The sequence below is a fragment of the Gymnoscopelus braueri genome (genome assembly GCF_963280865.1).
Source record: "Gymnoscopelus braueri genome assembly, chromosome: 22".
NCBI classification, from domain to species: Eukaryota; Metazoa; Chordata; class Actinopteri; order Myctophiformes; family Myctophidae; genus Gymnoscopelus; species Gymnoscopelus braueri.
In genome coordinates this window covers 37,565,978-37,577,822 of record NC_137624.1, presented here as the reverse complement: position 1 = coordinate 37,577,822, position 11,845 = coordinate 37,565,978, and the positions used below count along the sequence as shown (strand labels likewise).

General features: G+C 42.4%; 1 protein-coding gene across 2 annotated transcripts in view; it reads left to right on the top strand.

Annotated features, from left to right (window-relative positions):
- The first annotated feature begins 513 nt into the window (after positions 1-513).
- LOC308078016 (serine/threonine-protein kinase/endoribonuclease IRE1-like) overlaps positions 514-11,845 on the top strand; it is a 35,088-nt gene continuing 23,756 nt past the window's right edge. The window contains exons 1-3 of one of the 2 annotated variants that reach the window (XM_080419068.1): positions 514-600; positions 3,570-3,816; positions 4,336-4,397. In XM_080419068.1, coding sequence (XP_080275194.1) covers positions 594-600; positions 3,570-3,816; positions 4,336-4,397 — 316 coding nt within the window. In that variant the 5' untranslated portion in view covers positions 514-593. Of the gene's footprint in view, positions 601-3,569; positions 3,817-4,335; positions 4,398-6,974; positions 7,068-11,845 lie in introns of those variants that run through there. The other variant, XM_080419069.1, reaches the window with a different exon arrangement.

The window sequence follows — 11,845 nt, the reverse complement described above, 5'->3', positions numbered from 1 at the left end:
TAGTTGTTGACAATATGGGAATTGTATTAGAATTCATGTTGAACAGCTCACTTTAGGATATAGGCTTAACATTATATTATCACTAGATATGCCTAAAGAAGGAATATGATAGAGGAAATTACAGTTTGTATTGAATGGTTGAACAGACTGCTGAGGCACACTAGAACACTAGCAACAGGAAGAGGTTGCAGCTCCCATGTGCAGCTCCCATGTGAGCTGCACACGCTATCTGACTTACTGTCTATATTTATGACTGATTAGTGAGAGAACTTGTTCAGAAAGAATCCACATTTTGAGAGATTAGAGGTTGCATGCAGACATGTAAGCGTGAATCATTAGATCTTCTCATTTATTTAACATGACCCCCCCCCCCCCCCCCGAGCACTGTTAGAATGCGTGCAAACTAAGGCAGGGTTTCTTGTGGGTTCGGGTGGCAGTTGAAAAAGCCACATACACCCACACATAGACACACTCACTTCTCGAACAGTCACCTACGCACACACACGATACACACGCTCATGTCTGGGGACGTTCCATAAGACGTCTTCTCACCAGAGCATCGGCGGGCTTTTTCTCCTGCACCTCGTTCAAACATGGAAGGTAAAAACTTGACTTTTTCTCTTTTTTCAGATGAAACATATTTGGTATCAGATGTTTGGAAATGGCATGAAACCTTCCTAGATTGTATTTATATTTGTATATAATTTTTTGTAAGTGCACATTTGTAATCCCAACATAAACTGAGCAGATAAAAGGGAAGCTTTTAAAATAAAATAAAAAATATTTCTGAGTTAGTACTGCAAAGGTAAATAGACCTTTGCAGTACTGACTTCGTAAGGACATCTGAATTCCACACAACGGCTGTAACACAAAATTCACATACTATAGGTAGAGAATGTAGCTGAATTGTGAATGTAGCTGAATTGTGAATGTAGCTGAATTGTGAATGTAGCTGAATTGTGAATGTAGCTGAATTGTGAATGTAGCTGAATTGTGAATGTAGCTGAATTGTGAATGTAGCTGAATTGTGAATGTTGCTGAATTGTGTAACTAAACTTGGGAGAAACGCAGAATTGCTCCAAACAGTAGGTATATGATGAGAGATGGTTACTGCCGCTTGGCACATATGTACCACGCACTGTGCGTATAGGGTACCACGGTGCAGAGGGGGCACCACGGTGCAGAGGGGCACCACAATGAGCCAAGCCGATCATCATAATAACTAAATGATGAATTATTTTATTTAACCCTTATGCCTTGCTAAAACAAAGTTGCGTTGGGAGTGTTAACTACAAGATTTGTATTTTAAACTTTAAACTACAGTACAATGCACACATTATTGAGTAATTTCAAAAACTGCTCAAATAATGTCATATCATAACATGTGCAAATGCCCACGTCCTCCTCTGTTGATTATAGTTTACTACAACATGAGACAATGGGGCTTGCACTTGAAAATGTCTAATTGTTAAATCTCTCTCATATAGGAGACAAAGCACATTTTTGGTGACTCATTTTGTTTGTGTTTCCTACTGAGGTGTTGTTGAGGGTGTGAATTACCCACCCCAGTCATCTTTTATATAGCATTGAGCGATTAATCACCGATCCTCTAAACATAAATGTGCATGCAGTTTGTGATGCTCCAACAGTGGACATGTTTGGACAAACAGCTGTTGTTGGGGGAAGGTGGCTTGAGGAGAGACGTCAGGTTATACAAAGATGAACAAGGAAGAGAGAAAGACCAACAGCAAAACTTACTCTCTCTCCCATTTTAAAATCATCATCTGTTTACTAAGCCACACCCCCTCATGTCAACGGTTCTCAAAGTGGGGGTCCTTGAGGGGGTTCCAGGGGGTCTCCAACCAAATGATTGACAGACAGGAACCAAAATGTTATTTTCCAAGTAATATCGGCATGAAATATTTCCCTCACCGATTGTTTTATTAAATGATCGATTGTCAATTATTAATTGTATCATTGATTAACCGTTGCACCCCCAATTCATCATTAAGTGATGGCCTGTATACACTTACTGTGACTGTATGTCAGTGTTCATTTTGACAGCAAATTTTGATTTAGTTTTAGTCATAGTCTTTTGAATGAAATTTCATTTAGTTTTTGTCATATTTTATTCATCTGAAATGTGTTAGTTTTAGTCTAGTTTAAGTTGATTAAATATCAATCAATTTTAGTCGACTACATCTACAGTTGATTTTGTCAACAAAAATGTATTTTGGTGGTGCCTTGATGGCGCCGTAATGGCTGATTTTACACTTGGTTTACATGCTGAAAATAGTCGATCTACAAGCTCACAACGCGTCACGCTGCGACGCGTTGGTCCAGGGACCAAGTGGTTGTACCGGTCAGCTCCCAGTACAACAGTATTAGACGTCATGTCATAACATAACATTTGCAAAAGCCCACGTCCTCCTCCGTTGATTATAGTTTACTACAGCATGAGACAATGCCAGAAATAAGTCTGGCAGTGAAAGAGTTAAGCCATATAATCATACATATAGGCTATCCATTTTTAACTCAAGAGTGTAAATGTAGGCTACCGTAACCATTTCCTAAAACCCGTTTGTGTGCCTAATTCAAGCTCACTGCTACAGCGATCGTGCAGTTTTATACGCTTTTGTCATAAATATGTTACCTACCATTCCAAGTTATCCATTCACATTCCCAGAATTTATAGCCTCTAGGACGTGTGGAGCGTTGTCCAGGGTGTTTTAGAGAAGAGAGAAGAGTCTAGGAAGTGTGGAGCGTTGTCCAGGGTCTTTTAGAGAAGAGAGAAGAGTCTAGGACATGTGGAGCGTTGTCCAGGGTGTTTTAGAGAAGAGAGAAAAGTCTAGGACGTGTGGAGCGTTGTCCAGGGTGTTTTAGAGAAGAGAGAAGAGTCTAGGACGTGTGGAGCGTTGTCCAGGGCGTTTTAGGGAAGGGAGAAGAGTCTAGGACTTGTGGAGCTTTATCCAGGGAGCTTTAGAGAAGGGAGAAGAGTCTGGGATATGTGGAGCGTTATCCAGGGGGTTTTAGAGAAGGGAGAAGAGTCTGGGATGTGTGGAGCGTTGTCCAGGGTGTTCTAGAGAAGAGTCTAGGACGTGTGTAGCGTTGTCCAGGGTGTTTTAGGGAAGGGAGAAGAGTCTATTACTTGTATAGCGTTGTCCAGAGTGTTTTAGGGAAGGGAGAAGAGTCTAGGACTTGTGGAGCATTGTCCAGGGTGTTTTAGGGAAGGGAGAAGAGTCTAGGACGTGTTTAGCGTTGTCCAGGGTGTTTTAGAGAAGGGAGAAGAGTGTGGGATGTGTGGAGCGTTGTCAAGGGTGTTTTAGAGAAGAGAGAAGAGTCTAGGATTTGTGGAGCGTTGTCCAGGGTGTTTTAGGGAAGGGAGAAGAGTCTAGGACATTTAATTTGTAATGAGTGTAGGCATCAACCGGAAGTCAATGATTAAATGCTTTATGACATGTTATGCTTCTTGTTATAAAGCATCATAGCATACAGTATAATTATATAATGTTACAAGCTGATCATAAGAACACAATGTTTCACCAAAAATCCATTTTCATTCCTCTTAGCTTCAGAGAAACACTTTGTCGACCAACACCAGCCTGACCTGATTCAGAGAGTGAAAATGGTGGCTCCCATCCTAGATCTGCTCCGTGCTGAGGGTGCCATCACCCATGAGGGCTACAGTAATGTGAGGTCTAAGTCCACCACTCAGGAGAAGATGAGGGAACTCATTTCATTCCTGAACTCCAACAAAGCCAAAGACATGTTCTACAAAGGTCTCGAGGAACATGAGAAGTTACTTCTCAATGAACTGTAAGTAATTTTCATTTACATTCAGTCCAAACATTGCATTAATAGAAGAGATTAGAAGGTACATTTTCAGGCCATGATGCTTTCAGTGTTAATATGAATCATTATTGTATCCTCTTCATGTCTAAGAGATACAGTAGTTTGTATGTTTTTATTGTTGTGGTTTAAACATAACACGAGCTCTAAGTGAGGTGATCTTCAAGAGACAAAAACATGTCTTCTCTAATACATTCATTTTCACTTTGTTCATTATCTGTATACTGCATACTACTGTATGCCAGAGTGCCAAAAGGCACATTTACATTGAATTCTAATGGATAATCAAGTTACTTTATCTTTGAATATAAGTTAATTAATTTACTGACAGATGTTAGGTGCTATAGGGCCATAGTATTTATATAGGACTGGTAGATTTATATATAGTGTTTTTTATAGTATTGGTAGATTTATATACATTTAGTATTTATATAGGACTGGTAGATTTATGTAGAGTTAGTATGACTATCGTTTTACATTTCACAGCAGGGATGCTCAGCCTTCTCATTCAACACAACGTGAAAGAGCAGCTGCAGCATCTGTCTCAGGTGAGTGTTGTGCCTCAACGTGGCATTGTCACAGGCTTGTCACAATTAAGATTTTTTTTCTTCTTCTCATATTCAAAACTATTCATATTGTTGTGACACAAACTCAGTATTCTGAGATATTATGCAGTATTCTTTTTTTTTAAATTCTGGATGAGGCCTAGTTCACACAATCCACATTGTATCAGTGGGCTGCCAACCGTAGCTTAATGAGTAGAGAGAAGAATCTCCCTGGTCTGCAACCCGGCCCCAGTTTACATATATAATTAATTGTTACTTAAATACTAGAGAGATACTTACTTATATTATATGTCCAGTAAGGTGAGGTCTCATGGTACAGACACTTCTATACTAGAGAAACTTGTATTATATTTCTAGTAAGGAGAGGTCTCATGGTACAGACACTTCTATACTAGAGATACTTATCTTACAGGCAGAAAAATAATAATATAGGCCCTATATTATTATTTTTCTGCCTGTAGCCAACATTTGAGGTTTGAGTGGGATTGAAAGGTTAATGGATGTTTAAAAGACAATGGTATCGCCCGCAGTGTGGGGGAGAAGGTGTCAGAGCGTCTGGAGCGCAGAGGGGAGACAGTGGCCAATGGAATAGCAGGAAAAAACGGTCAATTTGATCTGAAGTCCGTCTGTGTGGTAGTTGGTCTTACTGCCGTCGTGCGAGTGTTAACAGGAGCCATATAACCCATCGACAATTTAAATACATGTGAATAATATATAAATATGTATTTTCATGTAAATATGTAATATCTATTCCCTTTCTATAGCCATCTGACCAACAGTATTTTTACATTCAAATGTATATCGTGTAAATCCTGTATTAAACCAGTAATTAAATGATTTGATAGACATTAAATCCTGTACCATTAAAAACAGATATAGGCCCTTTTTAGACACTCACGTGCCTTACAAATCAAGTAGTGTGTTTACCTGCCCATTTGACTGCCCGCTCTGGGTGGCATGGGCAGTGGCGTCAGTTTAGCAAAAGCTAAGGTATGGCAAGGTTAGGGTTGCCAACTCCCAGAGATTAAAATAAGGGACACCTATCCTGGGCGCGCGGCCGCAATTTTTGGGGGGGTCAAAACCCCCAAAACCCCAGAAATGCATAGAAAACTATGCATTATACCTATAACACAATACAAACACAATGGTCTTACACCTGCATTAGGCTACTATTCATGATTTATTTTTATTAGATTTTTTTGGGCATGGGATTGGATTCCCATGCCCAGGGCCTGGACCAAGTGGTTGTACTGGTCAGCTCCCAGTACAACAGTATAAGTGGTCAGCTCCCAGGTTTGTGTGTGTGTGTGTGTGTGTGTGTGTGTGTGTGTGTGTGTGTGTGTGTGTGTGTGTGTGTGTGTGTGTGTGTGTGTGTGTGTGTGTGTGTGTGTGTGTGTGTGTGTGTGTGTGTGTGTGTGTGTGTGTGTGTGTGTGTGTGTGTGTGTGCAGTGAGAGGCTGAACATTAGCATCCTAGCTTAGCTACCTAAACTATCAGATTTAGATCGTACCGTTTGAAGAAGCACCATTTTAGGAAGAGTCAGTAAATCCAACAGCAACCCCTGAGAACTCAGGGTCCTGTTTAGCTGTTAAAGTGCAGTGTAGCCGTAATAGTTGTTGACAATATGAGAATTTTATTAGAATGCAATTTATGTTGAACAGCTCACTTTAGGATATAGGCTTAACATTATATTATCACTAAATATGCCTAAAGAAGGAATATGATAGAGGAAACTACAGTTTGTATTGAATGGTTGAAAAGCCTGCTGAGGCACACTCGAACACTAGCAACAGGAAAAGGCTTTTTGTGGTTTTACATCCTGTATGTGAGCTGCACACGCTATCTGACATACTGTCTATATTTATGACTGATTAGTGAGAGAACTTGTTCAGAAAATATCCATATTTTGAAAGATTAGAGGTTACATGCAGACATGTAAGAGTGAATCATTAGATTTTCTCATTTATTTAACATGACCCCCCCCCCCCCCTTGTATGGTTTCCTCCGCCATCGGTGTATGAATGTGTATGTGAATGGGTGAATGTAATGCACAATCTATGTAAAGCAAGTGCTATATAAATGCACTATTTATACAGTATAGCACCATTTACCATTTACATGTAAGCGTAAATCATTAGATTTTCTCATTTATTTAACATAATTGTATTAATAATTTAATTTACTCATATATATATATATATATATATATATATATATATATATATATATATATATATATATATATAAATATATATGTAATTGCTGATAATATACAATTTAATAGCTTTTAACTGGATTATTATGCTCACTGATAAGACATACAGTCTTGGGGGGGGGGGGGTCTAGACAAATCATGTGTTGTCTAGACCTTTCTAGCAGACAGAGAGCTGAGAAAAATAAATAAGGAACTGAAATCTCAGCCTGTTGTACTGGGAGCTGACCAGTACAACCCTGACTGGGAGGGGTTTGATCCCCAGACACATGCTGTTGCCACATACACACACAGACACACTCGCTTCTCCAACATTCGCCTTCTCGATCAGTCACCTCCGCACGCACACTCATGTCTGGGGATGTTCCATCAGACCGTATTCTCAAGAGAGCATCGGCAGGCTTTTTCTCCTGCACCTCGATCACATGTCAAGCATGGAAGGTAATAAAAGTAAATTTCTCCATGTTGAGATGAAGCATATTTGGTGTCAGATCTACTCTGTGGGTGATGGTTGGCTGAGCCGGTCGCTTGAAACTCCCTTCAACAGCCGGTCTTCACCCTGGGTAGGTTTATTATCTAAAACATTTTGGATCTACCACATTTAGACTGGCCTTTATTTAAGGCTGAATGAGATCTAAATGGAACATTCTCTTCAACAAACCTAAATTATAAATTATTTTTACAACAAGCCCAAATTATGGCATTAGTCAATCTGATCAGACCGGCATGAAAACTTTCCTAGATTTTAATATTATTATTTTCTATTTTCATAATTTTTTTAAATAAAAATAAACATAAAAAAACAAAAAAACAAGCTCAGCAAATAAAAGGGAAACTTTTAAAATTCAAAAAACTTTATTTCTGAGTTCAGTACTACAAAGGTACATAGACCTTTGTAGTACTAACTTCATAAGGACATCTGAATGCATAGAAAACTATGCGTTATACCTATAACACAATACAAACACAATGGTCTTACAACTGCATTAGGCTACTATTCATGATTCATTTTTATTAGATTAATTTTTTTTTCTGGAGCCCAAGGTATGGCACCTGCTATACCTTGGCCTACCCAATTGAAACCCCTGGGCATGGGATTGGACTCCCATGCCCAGGGCAACCACTTGGTCAGCTCCCAGTACAACAGTATAAGTGGTTGTACTGGTCAGCTCCCAAAACTGTACTGGTCAGTTCCCAAAACCTCCCAGGTGTGTGTGTGTGTGTGTGTGTGTGTGTGTGTGTGTGTGTGTGTGTGTGTGTGTGTGTGTGTGTGTGTGTGTGTGTGTGTGTGTGTGTGTGTGTGTGTGTGTGTGTGTGTGTGTGTGTGTGTGTGTGTGTGTGTGTGTGTGTGTGTGTGTGTGTGTGATGTTCGAGACCGGACAGAGAGACCTCGAAGACGAACTGCCCTCATTGCACATGAGCTCAAGAGGTACAACATAGGGTCTTCCAGAGGAGGAACGCAGGCTCCATGGAGTTGGCTTTGCCGTAAAAAGCAGACTACTCATTAACATCCCTGAGTCCCCCCAAGGCATTAGTGAGCGGCTGATGACCTGGCGTATCCCCCTGGTGAAAGGCCGCTTTGCTACTTTAATCAGTGCCTATGCCCCCACTTTGGATGCTGACGACAACATCAAAGATGCCTTCTACGAATCCCTTGATGCCGCTCTATCTAAAATCCCTGACTCTGATAAGCTTGTTCTGATGGGTGACTTCAACGCCCGAGTAGGCGCTGATGCCAGGCTGTGGAAACACATAATCGGAAGTCACGGGACGGGGAAAATAAACAACAACGGCCTCAGACTCCTCACTCTGTGCTCTGAACATCAGCTGATCTTAACCAATACCATCTTTCAGTTGAAAAAGAAGTACATCACATCTTGGATGCATCCCAGGTCCAAACACTGGCACTTACTGGACTATATCATTGTCCGGCAACGTGACCAAAATGACGTCTGTATAACCCGGGCCATGCGTGGGGCTGAATGTTGGACTGATCATCGGCTGATCAAATCCAGACTCAAGCTGAAAATTCGACCACCACACAAGAAACAGCAACCTCGAAAGAGACTCAACTGCAGGGCTCTGGATTCTCCAGACTGTATAGCCCAATACCGCAGCAAACTGGCAGAGGGGCTTGCCACCCTGGCGAAGGACAACAGTGGCCTTGATGTGGAAAGCGAGTGGGCAAAACTGAGGTCAACAATACATCAAGCTGCCTCTGAAACCATCGGCTTTACCCAAAAACGACACCAAGACTGGTTCGATAATAGCTCTACTGCAATACAGGAGCTTTTAGAATCCAAGCGCAAAGCCCACGCCACACTGCTCTCCAACCCTCACTGTCCACTTCTCCTCTCTCATTACAAAGCCACCCGTAGTGAGACCCAGAAACAGCTTAGGATCATGGAGAACGAGTGGTGGTTCAGAAAAGCCCAAGAAATCCAGAGGCATGCAGATAACAACAACACATATGCCTTCTATGATGCTGTAAAATCTCTGTATGGTCCACAAAGGCAAAACATCGTCCCAGTGAGATCTGCAGACGGTTCTGTGTTACTCAAAGACAAACAGCAGATACTTGAGCGCTGGGCCGAGCACTTCGACTCCCTGCTGAACAAAATAAACCCTTCTGATCCATATGTCCTTAATGCCCTCCCAGAACTTCCACCTGTTCTCTCCCTCGATGAACCTCCTAAGTTCACTGAGGTTCTCTCCGCAATCAGGAGTCTTAAAAACAACAAGAGCCCTGGCCCTGATGGACTTCCAGCTGAGATCCTCAAGAAGGGAGGTTACCTCTTAAAACGACAGTTATACCATCTCATCTGCAACACCTGGCATAATGAGACAATTCCTCAGGAATGGAAAGACAGCAACATTGTCACCATTTACAAAAGGAAGGGAGACAAGTCATTCTGTGGCAACAGCCGTGGCATCTCTCTGCTCTCTGTTGCTGGCAAGATTCTTGCAAAAATAATGCTGTTTCGCCTGACAACGCACATTACAGAGGACATCCTCCCAGAGACACAGTGCGGTTTCAGAAAGAACCGAAGCACTGTGGATATGATCTTCGCTGCGCGTCAAGTCCAGGAGAAATGCAGGGAGCAAAACAAGGACCTCTACATCACCTTCATTGACCTCACTAAGGCCTTTGATACAGTTGACCGGGAAATCCTTTGGACTATACTGCAGAAGTTTGGCGTCCCCCCAAAATTTCTCAGCATCCTCAAGCAGTTCCACAGTGGCATGCATGCATCTGTACTTGTTGGTGGCCAGCAATCTCCCCCTTTCCCTGTGAAAGTCGGGGTGAAGCAGGGTTGTGTACTGGCCCCTGTGATATTCAATCTATTCCTGACGGCAGCTACACTCCTCTTCCACAAGTCCATCCAGGAAGATGGCGGTGTGCAAATACAGTTCCGTCTTGATGGGAGCTTGTTTAACATCAGACGCCTTCAAGCCAAGACCAAGACCCTGGTCAGCAACATCTACGAGCTACAGTATGCAGATGATTGTGCTCTTCTGGCCCACAGCCCAACTGCCATGCAACGTGCCCTGGACACCATGTCCTCTGTTTACCACTCACTAGGTCTTGTGATCAACATCCACAAAACAGAGATCATGGCGCCAGAAAAATCTCCACCCCCCGTGTTCAACATCAGCGGCACTCCCCTCAAGGTTGTCCAGCAGTTCAGCTACCTCGGCAGCATATTGACACCCTCCTGCCAAATTGATGATGATATCCAGGCCCGTATCAACCAAGCCTCCTATGCCTTTGGCAGACTGCGCTCTCGTGTGTTTGAAAACAACCACCTAAGAACACCAACAAAAGTGGCAGTCTACAGGGCAGTGTGCGTGTCTACACTGCTATATGGGTCAGAAGCCTGGGTTGTCTATCGGCGTCACATCAGACGCCTTGATGCATTTAACATCAGATGCCTCCAACGCATCCTTGGCATCACCTGGCAGGACCGTGTCCCTCACACTGACACTCTCCAACGCACTGATTCCATCAGCATTGAGGCAACCGTAGCACGGAGGCAACTCCGGTGGGTCGGCCACGTCATCCGGATGCCTGGCTGCCGTTTGCCCCGTCAGGTGCTTTATGGACAGATCTTGTCAGCCAGCAGGAAGCCCGGTGGTCCAAAGCTGCGGTACAAAGATCAGCTAAAACAGACTTTAAAGAGGTGCAACATCAAGCCCAACGATCTGGAGTCGGCTGCAGCTAATCGGCCACTCTGGCGCTCTTTATGCTACGAAGGGGTCACACACCTTGAGGAGAAACGCACCCAGCAAAGGATGGCGCGGCGCCAGCAAAGACACCTTCATGCTGACCCAGTACCATCTCAGCCTTCTGATCCAGGCCTTGCATGTCCTGCCTGTGGTAGGATATGTGGTTCCAGAATCGGGCTTCATAGTCATCTACAGTGGCATCGTCGCCAGCAAAGATAACCACTGACAAACTCATCACAACGCAAGGAAGCTACGTCATCTTCGACAACGATGGACTGCCAAGGAGGTGTGTGTGTGTGTGTGTGTGTGTGTGTGTGTGTGTGTGTGTGTGTGTGTGTGTGTGTGTGTGTGTGTGTGTGTGTGTGTGTGTGTGTGTGTGTGTGTGTGTGTGTGTGTGTGTGTGTGTGTGTGTGTGCGCGCACCTAAGCTATTGGATTTAGATTGTAACGTTTGAAGAAACCCATTTAGTAAGTGTCAGCAAATCCACCATCAACCCCTGAGAACGCAGGGTCCTGTTTAGCTGTTAAAGTGGACAATATGAGAATTTTATTAGAATGTAATATATGTTGAACAGCTCACTTTAGAATATAGGCTTAAAATGATATCATCACTAGATGTGCCTAAAGAAGGAATAGAGGAACCTACAGTTTGTATTGAATGGTTGAAAAGCCTGCTGAGGCACACTAGAACGCTAGCAACAGGAAAAGGCTTTTTGTGGTTTTACATCCTGTAGGCTATGTGAGCTGCACACGCTATCTGACATACAGTCTATATTTATGACTGATTAGTGAGAGAGCCTGTTCAGAAAGTATCCATATTTTGAGAGGTTACATGCACAATGTAAGCGTGAATCAATAGATGTTCTCATTTATTTGGCATGACATTGAATAATAATTAAATGTACTCATATATATGTAATTGCTGATAAGATACAATTTAATAGCTTTTTACTGAATTATTATGCTCACTTTTAAGACACACAGAGTCTTGGG